The sequence below is a fragment of the Liolophura sinensis genome, chromosome 8, assembly GCF_032854445.1.
Source record: "Liolophura sinensis isolate JHLJ2023 chromosome 8, CUHK_Ljap_v2, whole genome shotgun sequence".
Lineage (NCBI taxonomy): Eukaryota > Metazoa > Mollusca > Polyplacophora > Chitonida > Chitonidae > Liolophura > Liolophura sinensis.
The window spans coordinates 49,528,725-49,545,827 of record NC_088302.1 but is presented as its reverse complement, the minus strand read 5'-3'; the positions used below and the strand labels follow the sequence as shown (position 1 = coordinate 49,545,827).

Here is a 17,103-nt window from a genome sequence, read left to right as displayed (position 1 = left end):
AATATGATGCTAATGAAATGAAAAGGCGCGTCATGCTGGGATTCTCCTAGACTTTTCAAGCATAAAACATGCTAGGCGTTTATGTATAGTGTGCTCTTATCTTCGCATTCAACAATGACAAAATCGAGCTTGCTGCATATAGTATGAGTAAAGTATTGTATTTTTGAGCACTCAGACTAGATTATGCTTCTCTATTGACAATATTGAGGTTTGTAACTTTGTAACTATACATGTACCTGGTCTATGGTCTGTTTGACTTGATGTAGCCCATATGGACAGTATACACAGATAAAAACATTGTGCGTTTCTTCTAATGGAAAACCAGGAACAAAGCAGCCGTAATCAAAAAGCCAGAAGTAATCAAAGACAAATATGTATTCAAATGCAATTAACATTATCCAGTACTCGAATAAAAAATTAAAACCGCAGGCCTCATGTTGTTACCAGACCAATGTCTTGTGATTTCTATACAAGATGATGTAGAGTAAACACCTCGAAACCCTACAGCGTTTGCACGCATACTGCGAAGTGAATTTAATTTGTGGATCAAGGACAAGTGCTGTACACCACAAACAGTCCGTGGAAGCCTGAGAAACTCAAGTTAAAGGCGGTAATGTCATATCGCATTCGACGGGTACTTGTCGTGCAACCAGAGGGAAATTCTTTAGAACTATGCTCGCTACTCTGAGTGGGAGTGTTCTGAAAAAGCTGTTTAAACGCATTGTTCGGTTTTAATAGTGCAAGTAGCACTTCTCAATCTGCACGGTTGGCATACGGAATGGACAATTTGTGTCATCGTATCTATGAAGATTGTACGCGTTATATTGAACGTGTTGATTTAAACCTGTTGTGGTTAGCAATATACTCAGAGTCTGATGTAGATAAACCTTTTTAAACTAAAATGTAGTTAGTCTCGGGCTTTGCAATTTAATAACACTAAAACGGATAGATTTCTTTAAAAAAAAATGGCATGAAATCAAATCCCAATAAGGTATATTTGCTTTTAGAATATTATGGAATACAACATGGTAACATATCACGATACATGGAACAAAAAAAGTACCAAACCTTCAGCTCAGTGGAATTAGTTTTGTCTTTAATAGCCACATTAAAATAAACCGATCAGAAATTGTACATAATTTTAATAAACTTTAATCAAAAGACTTTAAATATAAAGGACAACAAAATAGTTGGTATGGTTATAAAGCCACTGCTATAACTTCTTCATGGTTTTTACGTATCATGGACTGGCTATTCCTGCTTGTAGCATTTGATCTATTACACGATCCGTTAGATTTTAGAATAGATGGAGCAACATAGCTGTTATATAAAACTCGATAGCATGATGACAAATAACGGAACAGTAGTCGACATGGTTTTGTTCGATGCTAAGTTAATTGCAACCTTTCTGGTCCTTCTCGTCTATTAACGCGATATTTCTATGTGTTCAGCAACGTTATTAAGCGTGGAATTTACCGGTTGGGTTGATTTGAAACAAGCAATCTAGACTACAGAGCCTGCTGTGAAGTCTTAAAATTATATATATATGAAATGTTAGCAAAATTAATGCGAGGAAACAAATTCACTATCGGTTATGCGATAAAGAGGGCAAAGCAAACGAGATCCTGACCAATGGCGTGCTAGAAATACATACTGTATTATGAAAGGGATGTGTTTAATGTCACACACAGTAACATATAAGTCTGGAAAATCTACTGTGATGTTTGTGTATAATACGTTTGGAAATTGTCTGCATAGATAATTAATATGAACTGCCTCTTTTACGAAGAGACAAAGATTCTGCCTACATGGCCAAGTTATGTTCTACTAACTTCACATTATAGAAGGAACCGCAATACGTTATAGCCGTAATCCCTTAAAATTAACAGCGTTATAATGTTTTCAGGTTATAAATGTTGAGTACATTTATCATTACTATAGTTTTGTTTCCTGTGAACCTTAACTGTCGTGTCTATACTAAGCGATACCATAGCAACCGTCGAATTGGTAACAGGCCACAATAACCGTTGTCCTGGCAACACGATATTCTACTGCAATATGCTTGTCAATTGGAAAAGTGCCCATTACTTTACATGGCGTGTTTTGTTCATATTCATGTATACCATGCCCGGATTGCGCTCTGACTAATATGAAAACTGGAAGGAAATGTCATGCATCTCACTAATTCCGATACTGGTGACGTAAGGATATCTGACCGTTAATTATTTACGTAAATGGACAGTTTGGCAATAATCATGATTTGCGATCAAAATGCTTGCACGTTAACTGAGTTTCATTGTGAGTGGCCTAACATTCCATCATACCACAGACAAATTTGTACATATCTTTAAATCTAACGGAATAGTAAAAGTAATAAGTCACATTGCAGTTCCTGTACACAGTCTATCTGTGTATAAGGCCTTGAGGAAGCTGTACAAAGTCAGATCGGCACACTGGACGGTTTTGTATGCGTAGCTTATGGTCCCGGTTTGCTAGCTCTGCTCGCCTGGCTTCTGCTATAAACAGACAGATTGCTTACATCAAGGGCTATTGAGAATTGCCCTCCCTAAAACGTAGTTTAAACGTATATGTTCGTTTGAAGCCCTCTCCTTCCTCCAACATTATAGAATACATTTTCTTCACAGTTTGTGCAACACGGATGAACGTGCATCATGAAAACTAACCCGGCCTTCCAACGTTGGTGCATGTTTTTGGGGTTTTGTTGTAATGCAATATAAGGTTCCCAACCTAACTGGCGGTCTCTGAAACTGACAATCGGGATATTGCGTCATTAGACGCTCTCGATATAGCATCGTCGTCTTGGTTTTCCTTGCTGAGCATTTTCTCTAGTTTTGTTATTCGCTGTTTGAGTTTCTGTTGGGTGCTATTGAAGTCTGCCAGAAGCCTAGCGAAGCGTGTTTGGAGGTGGTCTAAGGAAACGTCTACACGATCCACCCGTTGCTCCACGCTCTCTTGCCTTTGTTCCTCCTTCCGCATGGCCGCTTCGTCCAGCAGATTGTCTTTCATCAAAATTTGGCGGCCTCGCTCAATGAGCTTCTTTTTGGCTTCGGGATACTCCGTGAGCGCATCCCACAGGTCGTCTTTGGAAAGACAGAAAAGATCGGAGTACCCAATACTGCGAACGTTGGCCGTTCTTCGGTTGCCGGTCTTATTCCCTGCGATATTCAATATACTGACTTCTCCGAACACACTGCCTTCGATCAGAGTGGCATATATCGTATGACCATCGTCGCCAACGACGCTGAGACGACCTTTTTTCACGATATACATTTCCTTACCAATATCTCCTTTCCGGCAGATGTAGTCTCCTGGACTGAACACCTGAAGCCGTAACTTTAGCACCAATTCCACCAGAAGCCCCGGTTCACAGTCTTGGAAAATACTGACACGCTTTAACGTGTCTAAATGGACATGGATGGCCATTTCAGCTTTGAGCTTGTCGGGCAAAGCTGAAAGTACTTCCTCTTCGTTCAGAGACTGTTTGTTAGTCCACAGGTAGTCAAACCACTTAATTACCCTTTGTTCTAAGTCTCTACTTACTTTTCGGAACTCCATGTATTGCTTTACACCGTCCATCTTTTGTTGAAACTCAGCACGTGCGGCATTCATATTAGAGATCATGCTACCCACGTTTCCGACAATCGTGGCGAAAATGAGCACACCTATTAGGAAGTCAACAACAACAAACAAGAATTCCACATCCTTAATGGGCTGAGGAGTTTCTCCAATGGTGGTTAGAGTCAAAGTGGACCAGTAGAAACTGTACAAGTACTTCCGCGTGAGAGGTTTAAATAAGGGATCGCTGACGTTCGGGTACACCCATTTGTCCGTGCCAAATCCTATTGATGCACTTATTGCGAAATACAAACAAGCGTTCCAGTGAATGATAACCAATATCACCAAAACCAGACTCATTATCCGAAACATGTTCGGAAAATTTGTTCGCGTGTCTGTGCGGTCAAAGAACTCTTTCACGCGCATAATCCGCAGTAACCTGTTAATCCGCAGTATAGGCGTGTTCACCCCGAGAATAAGGTAAAAAATATCAGTGGGCAGGATGCTACAGATGTCGATCTTAAACCGGACAGACTTCGTGTAGTTCTGCCGTAGTTTCAGAGGATCCCGAACGAGAAGACCTTGTTCCAAGAAGCCTGTAAATGAGAACATGGCTAGAATGAAACGTTTGTGATGTGCTATGAACATAAGTTATAAATTTTCAAAACTTTAAATCTCTTTCAAAACAAGTATATTCCAGACACAGTTCAAATTTAATTTCCCGTTTTGAACATGTGGGCAAAGGGAATCTGCAATCGTTTTCTTTCCATTTAAGTCTCAATTTAGTGATTAACCAACTATATTGGAGCCAGTTTCACTGATTTTATTGATCTAACGTCGAAATCTGTTCAAAAATATTACATAAAGTATCAGTCAAATAAATCATAAGTTCACACTATACAACGAAGGGCACTATACAACGACGGGTACTATGCAACGACGGGCACTATACAACGACGGGCACTATGCAACGACGGGCAATTCGCCATGTCCAATAATATTTGGGGTATAATGGATAAAAGACAACGGTATCGCCGAGTGTGTTTTATTTATTATGACACGGCATGCATTGGGTAGCTCTGAGGTAAAATGTCTCGCGCTATCCAGTACCTGTTCTCATCTGTATTCCCATGTCCACAAGATATAAAAAGTCGCTGAGGTAATCCAATGATAGCCATAATGCCAGATAGGAGCTGTGTAATTCCAAGAAGACGGCCCTGGCAACAACTAGGATCAGGTTGTACATCACAGATGCGGAGACGACGCCTATCCAGCGGTAGTAGAAGTTCTCTGAGGGGTCCACGAGGAATGCTCGCCAGTACCTGACGGAAGGAAAACGGTACACCAATTATGAATCAACTGGTCAAATCTTTTCCTATGTCAAAAGCAAAGTTCCTATGCATCTCATTATAACATGTACATGTCAGAGCAGGCTTCACATGTCATGATTATTAAGTCAACAATTTATGGCCATTTTCATTAAGCTATTCTGAGCCTGGCTGGCTCTAGTGATTAAGGGGGTGACTCGCTGCGACTGTGCCAAGCTCTTGAACAATGAGGTCGTGCGATCGAATCTAACTCTCGCTGTTTCCGCTGCTGCATTAAGTTCAGACGTTTGTCACTGGCGAAGATCGGTGATTTAGCCCGGGCACTTCGGTTTCGTCTACCCATAAACTCGACCGTCGTGTAAGTGAAACATTTTTGGACAATAGTCATCCTATCAGTCACTCAATCATTAAGCTGTTTCAAAAACTTTTCTCTATAATGTACGGTACGCTGTATGTAGTATACGTTTACAGAGAATTGAAAATTTGCTCATGAAATCTTTAAATCAGTGGCTGTAGCTAAGCAGCGGAGCGGGGGTGGTAGGTTTCATTCTTTTCTTCGTGTTTAAATTGGAATTTATCAAAGACTCAAATTGGGACTAACTTGATGTCGGAGAGTTTTCTCCGGCGACCTTCTCGTCCATTCTCTCCAGACATCTCCTTCCCGCCCATGGCAAAGCGCTCCAGGAAGGAATCCGGGCGCCGGAGCTGGCTCCGTCTGCCTCCAGAAGCCCATGCTTTGATAAGCTGAAAAGCAAACAGTTTGAATGAGTAAATGGATGATGAACGTAATGGACTGGACAACTGAATGGTATTCATGTGATTTAATTTTATTGTGGTCCAATGTTAAACATTTGAGTCCATGCTACCAAAAGCTTTCTTTCATGAACATGAAAAGGAATTTGCACGACTAAATCATTTAATTCTAAAGTATTGAACGATATCTGCCCAAATTCGTGGCTTGCGTAATTAACAGATTGCACTTCAAGGTTGAGCTCAACTCTTTTTCACGCAAATACTTGTTTTCACTAATCAAAGTAGCGCACAAGCACGTTGTGCCCGATGCACGTGTACTTTCCACGTTGACTGATTTTAAATGTCGATTTTTTAAAATGTGTTTTTAATTATTGTTATTAAAAGCAGGGTCATGGACAGTACTAACCAAAGCTAACATAAAAAAAACTGAAAATAACTAGCCCAGCTGAGGAATCAATGTGACATCATGAGACCATGAGAAAAGATGGAATGCATCGGTTGAAGGTGGAGAGAACTTAAAAAATTAGGAACTCTTCAGAAGAGAAAGATTTTGCACAAATGGCCTTCGATATTACTTTTTCGACTTTTCTTTAGAGATAAAAGGACATCCATATTTTCAAATATCCTTTTCTCGGGGAAAAAATTTAAAAAAAAGTATTAAAAAGAACATATTTCATATATATGCTCTTTCATCTGATATATGCATCGTTTTTACTTTTTGTTCTCTTTTTGCAGACATTCGCAGTGGAGGTGGAAGAGAATATTGAATGTATGAACATCCAACTTCAGTGATTTGTATCAAACAAATTGTATCCTTTGAGATAGAGGCACTATTTTATAATCATTGACTATAAATTTTTCTCACGAAAGACTTCCGTTTTTCTCCTTCTACGACACATTAAAACACATATATTTGAAGATTTAAATTTATTGAAACAAAATAAAGTTTAATGTGAACAAGCTCGAGCACTGTAAAGCCCTTATTACACGTAACTACTAAATGTACCAAAGTGCCTACCAAAACTGTCCAAGCAAAGAAGTACATTCATTGTGGTCGGAAGCTCTGAGCAGTTGTCAAGAATAGGTCGAAAGACTTGTAAGTTCGCTGAATGGACTCAGACAATGAGCCTCTTCCTTAGCTAAGATGTCAAAATGAGAATCCCCGTGTGGCAGGGTGTACTGTAGTTGCCTCCCTTGAGTGCTGAGTCGGCTTAATTGAGAGTTAGCATTTAGATTAACCTATTATGCTGGACAGGAGCGACGCTGATACAGGCGAGCTTATTGGGGCAAGTAAGCGAGTTATCTGACACAGCTGCATTTGTCTCTCATACAAGTAGTAGAAACGAAGGGTCTGAGTGGTAAGAAACATTGAAGACGTAAACTTCAGCAGAAAAACCATTAATAACTGTATCGGGCACTATCTACCTTATTTATTTTTCTTACATTTTGTGTTCACTGAATTACATGCAATAAAACCTTTACAATTTAAGAAGTTCGTTTTGGACTATGTTGGCCCTATTTTCCTGTGCAGGAAAAGCCAAATGCGATTCCTATGTACTTGATAAGATTCCTATGTAGGCCTACTTGATAAAGTCAGTGACGACAATGACGACTTTATCATTATGATCCCTGGACCTCACTTTACAATCCAAATATTTGAAACCATTGAGGTGAGTGAAGCAGAACCACAAAAAAAGGTTATTTTCAAATACAGTTTTGGTCTGTGTACTTTTTGTTTACTCATCTCTTATATTCCTTTCCCTTGTATAGAAATCAGGCATTCTTTGCATCGGTGGTGGTCAATGTTTATCGCACTCACTAAAATGGTTCGTAAAGATCAGATCAGTCAGTAACAGGTTAATTACGGATGTAAATTCTTTATCAGTAGAGAACAAAATATTTAAACGCTCAGTTTCTCTTTGTTGGTGTTTAATAATTTCACATGCGACAGAAGAATTTTACCAAAAGCACCAATAGTTAATACTGATGTAAGCAGTTGTAGAATTCTGTACATTCATTTTGTGAGAGTTGTTAACAAAAGGCCTCAATATAAATGAATATATAAATGTATAAAGAAAACATTAACGAGCAGTTAAGAAAATGAAATACCTACAGGAGTAAAAACGCTAAGACTCACTTATAATGGAAACATAATAAAATGCCGCTATTATTTAATGTTATTTGTGCTTATAACATAATCAACACAGAATCACGTGAACAAAACTGTTCTGCCTTTAACGCTATCCTCTCACAAGAGAAAGAAATAAATGTAAATTCGCCTTTGCGATTTAAGTGCCAGTCTGTGCTATAGGGAGACGTTTTGTCTGTCATATCAAAATAGATGACAAGAGATAACACGATACCATATTTATTGCTCAGTGATATTTAGGCTGGCCATCACAGGTATTGTGTTAACCGAAGAGTGAAAGCATCGATCTAACTCTATGTCAGACAGTCCCTGAATACACACACTTGCCACATTTTGTTTATGTGTAACATGCCTTTCTAATGGCGTTCATTGCGACTTGTTTACCGCCAATTAGCGTTTAGCGCGAACTTTTACTAAAGTGTTATCTGTCCGACCGCCAAAATGACTTTTTTGTTACACATGAGTATGTTCTCTTTTATGTAATATGCAGATGACCTCTGGGTCATGCATGTTATGCACTGCACCATATGGGCTATAATAACAGCATCACTATGTAGTGATCTTTCTATTACCTTTATTCGTGTGATTCATTGTGTTGCAACTGAGAGTAAAACATCTCTGTAAAGGGGCAATCATGGAAATAGAAAACCGATATCTAAACCTCACCTCACATTAGGATGAACTTGAAAGCAAGAATACTAAAAGATGTATATTCTTTTTTTGTCTTAAAAATTACCGTGGAACGAATCTGAGCTCATTGTCTTGTGCCATTACCGTGTGAATGAAACCCATGAAGTATCTTACAATAAAAAACACCAATGAGATAAATAAATAAATGTTACATTAAAAATATCTTTCACGCTTAACCAGGTCTTTATATTTCCAACACTATGCATCTTAGAATCGCCAGGAAGAAAAGGAATTCTAACTTGTCAGAGCCGACTGTCATTACTATCTATTTGTCAGTATAGTGCATACACTCATGGCTTTGGTTTTGTCAGTATAGTGCATACGCACATGGCTTAACCTAGGTTCTATTAGTATAGTGCAAACGCTCATGGCTTAACCTTGGTTTTGTCAGTATATTGCATACACTCATGGTTTAACCTTGGTTTTGTCAGTATAGCGCATACCCTCATGGCTTAACCTAGGTTCTGTCAGTATAGTGCATACGCTCATGCCTTAACCTTGGTTTTGTCACTATAGTGCATACGCTCATGGCTTAACCTAGGTTCTGTCCGTGTAGTGCGTACGCTAATGGCTTATCATAGGTTTTGCCAGTATACTTTCATGGCTTAACCTACGTTTTTGTTAGTGTACGGTAATGGCTTAACGTAGGTTTTGTCAGTATAGTGTAATCCCTCATAGTTTAGCAAAGGTTTTGCCAGTATAGTGTGTGCGCTCATGACTTAAACTAGATGTTGCTGCTTGGAGTTTAAAAGCAGATACGAAAGCATTTAATCGATTTCTATATATCAACATTAAAACCACAACAAATACGCGCTTTGCATTATGTGTTAGCTCGGCGGAACAGGCCAAGCCTTGGCTCCAGTGGTGAATTCATTTGGCCATAATTTGCTTGCATTAATCGACAAAAAATGAAGTCGTTCATGTCAACAAACGAATCCAGCGGTAATCCCCTCGAGGACAAAGCCGTGAGCTGGGACACTAGTGTTTACCCCGCACCAAATGTTACACAGCCATCGATTACATATCACAAAAACAGCGGATAATGCCAAACAAATATGTATTGTTGACCGACACTAAACATGCTTTTATGCAAAACCCAGGTAACTTAGCAACATAAGGTATTGTCTGATTCATCAAACGCAGACTTGTTCATGTACTGGGTCGGTGTGGGATCATGACGCGAATGAAGTCGTACTCAGGTTTCTTGATCCATGACATCTGACGATGGCTCGCACTATTTTAAATGTGTATCAGGTTATTACATGTATGTTCTGAAGTACATAAATATTTCACAACGTTAACCAATGCTTATCATAGCCTAGACCAGATTGATCAACGTATGCTTGTTGTACCTTACTGAAGAGGAAATATTTACGTTGGTTGGTCCATCATATGCAGAACATAAATGTTTCACTTCTGATGGAAGCTAAAACCATGGCGAAAAAAAATTGTTTTCTGCACGTTGATGTAATCTACAGTGAATGTATTTCTTTTCGTCGACTTCTCGCGTGTTTGGGCCGCCTACGATAACTCTCAATGTATATACTAGTGTTTGCTTGATGCTAACAATGGTTAACGGCCTTAGCTATTCCCTATCCATCATTTATCACTGTTAGATAAAAGAACACTTGCCGAACATTGTGAACGATTTTGATCCTAGTTTGTCTTTGAAACTATACTAGGCCAATGCACAGCGGCGTCGTGTCTTTCCAGTCCTTTGTTGCTCTTCTGCGCATTGATTCCATGGAGAAGTAAAAGCTCTCATTAAGGGTGAAGTCAAGAGCTAGCCTCATTCCAAGGTATTCAAAAACGAATTACCTTGTGATAAAACACTTCCTGCTAGTAATTATTAATGGTATGGAATAAGTGTGTGGGATGCGACATGTGCTTATTACAATATTCCGTGTTTGCTTGTTTCCACGGCAACGGTAAATGAGTGGCCGAGATCTGACTGGGAAGCTTGGAGATGCATCTCGCTTCCCATCGAGACTGTGACCGTTGTTTATCAACAGCCAATCCGCTTTAATATATCTTCATTAAGAGGTGATTCGTAAAGCATTTCGCCACATTTCCCCACTCTAACGGCAGACACCGGGTAAAGCCTGGGGAAATTGTGCACTAAACGCTGCACTGTATTTCACATCGAATTTCTAAACTCGATTCCAGTAGTCGTAATGTTGTCCTTGAACACCGAAAAACGCCGACGTGTGAGAGGATTTCGCCCTGTCAAAAACCGCTAGACGATGACCGCCCCCCTCTAAGAACACTACAAACACTGGAAGATGCCCGTTCCCCCCCCCCCCCCTCCCAACTGGACGATGCTCGTCCCCTCTCTCCCAACAATGCAAACACTGGACAGTTTTCCTTTCCGCCGTTTCCTGACAAAATACATGCTAATAAAGAATACCCCTCGTATTTTCAAAACTCCAAATTTTCATTTTACCCGGTTTTTAAATGAGAGAGAACAATACATCATCATTATTTCTCGGACGTAGTCTCGTTATCCCAATGTACCCGAGTCACGTTTGAGAACTATTTTTTCGGGAAATCTAAGCAAAAAATCCAGGTATTTGTATACGCATGGCCTTCTGTGCAGATGACAATTTTCTCTCAGTCAGCTAGTTTGATCGCCAATAAATAGAGCCAGAGACGACAAATGTTTCCGTTTTTACAAACATTTCGTATCGAAATCACCATATCAAAATGAGATTTGTGTCTTCCACAACCTAACAAGATTTTAGCTCAAATCACACCGCCTGCGCCCCGGTTATATAACACGTGTTTTCCGCTTTCTTTGGCGGAAAAACCTCGTGTTAAATCACAAGATACCCGCTGTCCGACAAACGGCCCAATAAAGCCGAGACGGTTGATATATGGCAGAAATGCTCATGGCAGAAGTTATTTACTTTAAGCGAGCAGTCTGTGGGATATTTCATTGTCTTCCAAACATTTGTATTTTCATTATATATACCATTCTAAAATAAATATACGCTAAAAAATTCAGTAGGACGTAAATGTTGTGTCAGTAGAGGCACGTGCAAATTCTGTGCATCAGCACTTAAAAGCACAGTTGTTTTGATTTAAGGTGTACATGCTAGTAACTTATCCTGGCGAATGTGCATACAGTGCATTTTATAAGAGCCAACTGCGAACAAATACAGTTTGGAAAAGACCCGAGTATAAGGTGCACCATTTCACACAAACAAGTTTCATCGATACCGAATCGCTAACATCTTATTTTATTCAGGTCAAGCCTACCTGTAATGTCCGAACAAATCGCCCAAACGTGGAGTTATGGTACTTTTCCTCCTCGTCAGCCCTCTCCTCGATGCGGACGATTTCGGAGTTTGCATCGTCGTCCGTTTTGATGGATGGCTGTGGACTTAAGCCTCCGTTTTCTATTATTTCCAGGTCGTCCTCTGAGGGACGGGCGTCTGTGAGCTTTTCCTTGGATCTGCTGGACGACGCCATATTTGTGGTGCCACCGTCGTCTGGTCAGCATGGCCTTTGTATCATCTATAACAACAAGAAGAACAAAACCATACTGACATTATCTGCCTGGAAAATTGTATGTTAAAAAAAGAAGTGGATATTCCACACAATACTTACTTTTGGTTTGTTTATTTGATAGGTGTTTTACGCCCGAGTCAAGAATAGTTCACACCACACGATTAAGCAATATCTATTAAATATCCAGCATGTTCAATATAGATGAATAATGCCGAAACGTCAAATATAAAAAAAGAATGTTTAATCACGGTTCAGTCAATCACATATATTTGTAATGAAACTGATTGACAAGTGAACATGCGAATTTCAAAATGCCACTATACCAGATTCATGAGCGTGACGTTCTAAACACCTGCGCGGACTTTGTTTTAGCCATTTATACAACTGTATTGTGGAGAAGTATCAAAACGAAGTGGAATATCCTCTTCTTTTTACAGTATACGTATGAATAAACCTGTTTTTGTTTGTACAGGGCTACACACCAAAAACAAATAGGCATATGCATGCTAAAATAAAAGCGGGCATTTCACCACACTAGTAGACATGTCACATGTTTTCTATATACCACCAATGTTTTAAAACGTTGGAATGATTTACTGAAAATACCAGTGTTATTAAAAAGATATCGTACCACAATATACATGAAATAAAAAAGATATTGTACCACAATATACATGAAATAAAAAAGATATCGTACCACAATATACATGAAGCGCGTTTTAAGATAAAACGTCTGCGTGCAAACAAATACAGCAAGGCGTTAGCACATAATAGAGTATTTTTTCATAAGTACGTGTCATCCGTCGTTAATATTTGCAGTCTAAATATTGTCAAAAATAATATTTTTTTTCCTGTTCCTGGTTTTGTGATTTATTTATGACTATGAACTAATCACGTCTCTGTCGTGCAGTAATGTGTATGAATGTGTGCAGATATCACAAATCACAACATGCCAACGTACACAAATACTGCTGTACATAAATAACACATGGTTATCAAACTTCGCGTTTCAAACAGTATTGCTTCATTCATCAACAAATAGCGACTACCACACTAGTATATTGTTTTAGTTTCAGTTTTAAACTACTGTGAAATGCTATGCGAATCTAACCAATAATTCAAATGAATGAAGAAAAACCGTGTTTTGAGCACCTTTTCAGACAATTGTCACACATGTCGAATAGTAGGCTAAGTATCGGTGTGCATTTATATATTTATATTGACTGAACTTTAAGCCGATAAAAAATCGTCGTAGATTTGCTGGTGTGGGAGAAAGGCAAGTCCAGTCTATGCTTTGATCAAGCTGATTTTTATGTATAATACATTTATTCACGTGGATTTCACCAAAACTTAAACCGTTAACCTTAAAAATCCTATATCGATTGTTAGTCGATCAGTGACGAATGTGTATTCCTAAAATAACGTAACATATAAAGACAGGTTTCTGAAAAGGTAAATTTCGGCCGGTAACATACACTGATAAATTCACGGATTTATACATTCGTCGATCCCACTGCGTAACTCTCGAGTTGGTATTTAACCACATATTATAGATCCTGTATAAGCTGTTTTCTGATCGATCCTTCATATTATCTAGATTATCGCAATTTACTGGTGGCCAGTGGAATCTCCTGAATGCACACACGAATGACCAATACCGGTTGATGACTAGCGCTTGTCCGATAAAAAGCTGTGACGTGTAGAAGCCATAGTCTTACCTGTATTTTAGCACTGACAAAGCTTTACAGGTTTGAAATTATAGTGTACTGATGATAGTGAATATGTAGGCGATATCCAGTAACACTATCTCGGCGCATCTCGTCCAGATATTAAAACCCAGAATCATTATCATATTCTGGTGAATTTACACTCCACTGAATATCAAAATTACACTTCTCTGAAGTAACAGAATCTGACAGAGAACAGTGAACCCTTATTGACCCGATACAGCATTACATGCTGGTTAATGCGATTCTAACAGGCCCAGGATTTAACACGTACTCGTCCTGCCTTTGGGTTCCGTTTCCACATGCTACAATATCAGATATGATGTAGGACTTTATCATGATTAACAGAAAATACCACACTTACAGATATTCGTAATGTAGTTCTTGAGTGTACCTGTACGTCTAGCTGTTGCCATGTAGGCTCCTTATCCGACTGACAAAGGACAATGCACAGCCGTTCGTTGTTTTAAATTATTAACCTGTTCACATCGCAATACCTCTATTTCGTTAACAAAATAAATTAGCTTTAGCTTGAAGTCACTGGCACAGTAAGTCCACAAAAAATAACATATATACATATTTATTGAAATGGAAATTGTTCTCAAAATATTATGAAAACGTATATTTCAAAATACAACACGGTTTTTTTCCTTTTTACAGAATTTTTGTATTCACAAAAAGCTTATATATGCTAAAGCATACCAAGAGTGGTGATGATATGAGAGGGTGTTTACCGACTGAGAACTACATTGGGCTTGGTAACACAGATTGCTGCTCTCACCTATTAACTTATCTCAAGGCAAAGCAGTTTCATGAGGCACCACATGAATAATACAACATTCATCTTGAAACCTTATTCACTGATATTTTGCCGATGGAATACGGATACATATAAGGGAGATAAGCGCTCAAAGTGCGACATATTAGTATCTATATGAAGCTTGGAGTCATTCCTGCATCAGGTTCTCACGTTCATGATTAGGAGCTGTATATACATACTTATATGACGGCATTGTAGCCCGCGGCCTGATGACTGTTATGTAAATATACTCTTGATCTAACATTCTGATCAACATACAGCTGATATTCTCAGGCATTTTGATCACGGATCAGGTTTGTCGTCGACTTGTTTACAAAGACAGGTTAAAGCTATCGCATATTAACGGAATGTACACCGTTAAGCATCGGGCGCCCAGGACGCCGGTGTAGATAGAGCGTATGTCTAAAAACACCCGAATCGCCTCCGGACTCTCAACTCGCTGCAGAATAGGCGACAGAAAACATTATAACTTATTTAAAAGATGTAAAGCCAACCATTGATTTTACCTGGTACGGTGAGTTTTCCAGCCGCGTATGTCATTTAGAGAAATCAACGATATGTACTTACTGCGGGTGAAGTCAAGCCAGACGAATCGGCCACGGGTCATAAGATACCGTTCGTCAACAGCAAATGCTGACATGAATACTGAATCGTTCAGCGTTAACATGGCGACAAAATAGCGCCTTTAGTTTCGCCAACTCACCTGTACGCCAGGACGATCATCACACCCATAGGTCATTTACATCCAAAATACCTGCCCTAAACACTTCGTGACTTAACTAAAAGAACGACTGTTTCTGAAATCGTCATGGTGAAGCTGGCACCAGATGGCGAGTGATGCTCCACGCATTAAAACAGTAAACATACATGTACGCAGGGTAATGCCAGAGTGAGATCGATGAATGACTTTGCGCCGTCGGGACCGCGTGTCAACTGGAGGCTAGGGACACACGATTGCGGCAGATGACAACGCGACAATCTCCAGCAGAGATCTCCAACTGCAGACAACAACAGCCAAAAAGTCACGTGATCATTATCAATATTCTTACCACTTGATTATCCTTATTGGTGCGCGCAAACATAATCAGAACACTCCACGCGCGGGCCGCCATTATATTCAGCCTGTAATATGAGTAGTTGCATCAGGACAGCAGCCCAGTGCTTGATTAGCTCGTCGGAATCCAAGAGTATAGATGAACGTCAAAAAGAGAAAAAGATGCTTGGCGCAGTGGAAGCGGGTGTATATCCTCTTATAGGACCTCATGATCTCAGCTGATCAAATGTAAGAGAAAATTCCGGGGAGGCTTAGCTTTAACGAGGTATACTTTATTCGGAAAAGCTAATTTTACTCCAAGAATCATTTCCCTGAAGATCTAAAGTACTGTGTAACCATGGCAATGGTACGTTCAGTTATGGGGACCGGAATAGGCTAAACCTTTATGTGATATCCTCCAAAGTCACAAAAGTTAGTGTGCCAGAACGAGTAATATATCGAGGTTTTCATGTTTTCAAAGATAAACCATGTTCTGCCCCACTGGTTTCTCTCCGCCCATTTTCCCTAATCAAAATATCAAACAAATTAAGTCTGATGCCAAAATAAATTTAAAGAATTAAATTCACTTAATATTGCTGCTTATCGCATTGGATAATGGCGATGTCAGTTCGGAGTGATTATTAACTTTTTCATTCTGTTTCACTTATTTATTTATTTATATCCATCCTGATGTGTTGAAATTAAAAAAAACCCTCATGCTGTCATGCTTATAAAATAAATGAATCTGTGAATAAATACATACATATTTGCCGAAAGTGAAGCAAAATCTTCTTTAAAGTCATAAAACTTCCGACCTCGACCTAAACTAAAAAAAGGAGAAAAAATAAAAGAGTTCGGTAGCTGCCCAACTCCTCTGACGAGCTGCCTCAAGCAGTCATTGACAAGAACCATTGACCACTATATTTCAGCGATGGAAATCTTGATGTAGAGGAAACTCAAAAGTCTCATAGTTTACCTATACCTTTCCATAAAGAGATTTATCGGGCTTTCTACTGTTCTGCACGGCAGACTTCGGCTGCTGTGCATGGCAGACTCCGGCTGTTCTGCACGGCAGACTTCGGCTGTTCTGCACGGCAGACTTCGGCTGTTCTGCACGGCAGACTTCGGCTGCTGTGCACGGCAGACTCCGGCTATTCTGCAAGGCAGACTTCGGCTGTTCTGCATGGCAGACTCCGGCTCTTCTGCACGGCAGACTTCGGCTGCTGTGCATGGCAGACGGCAGACTCATGGTCTTCTACACGTCAGGCCTTGGGTGTTCTTCACGGTAGACTCCAGCTGTTCTGCTCGTCAGATTCTGGGTCTTTTGCTAGTCAGATTTCGGCTGTTCTGCACAGCAGACTCTTAGTTTTCTGTACGACATACTCTTAGTTTTCTGCACAGTAGATACCGGATGTTCTGAACAATAGACGTCGAATACGTTCGAAAATATATTTGACCTGAGTAGGCGGAATACACGAGAAAAACCCTAGGGCAAAGTCTGCAATAATGATGGTGGT

The 17,103-nt window shown here is 39.6% G+C and overlaps 1 protein-coding gene across 1 annotated transcript; it reads right to left on the bottom strand.

The window, feature by feature from the left end:
• Window positions 1-639: 639 nt before the first annotated feature.
• Window positions 640-15,328, bottom strand: LOC135474097 (cyclic nucleotide-gated cation channel alpha-3-like). The gene is made up of 5 exons (XM_064754099.1): window positions 15,257-15,328; window positions 11,755-12,012; window positions 5,506-5,648; window positions 4,687-4,898; window positions 640-4,172 (listed from the first exon to the last, which is right to left on the bottom strand). Exons 2-5 carry the CDS (start codon window positions 11,965-11,967, stop codon window positions 2,749-2,751), a joined length of 1,992 nt encoding a protein of 663 aa, XP_064610169.1. The 5' UTR covers window positions 11,968-12,012; window positions 15,257-15,328; the 3' UTR covers window positions 640-2,748.
• Window positions 15,329-17,103: the final 1,775 nt, after the last annotated feature.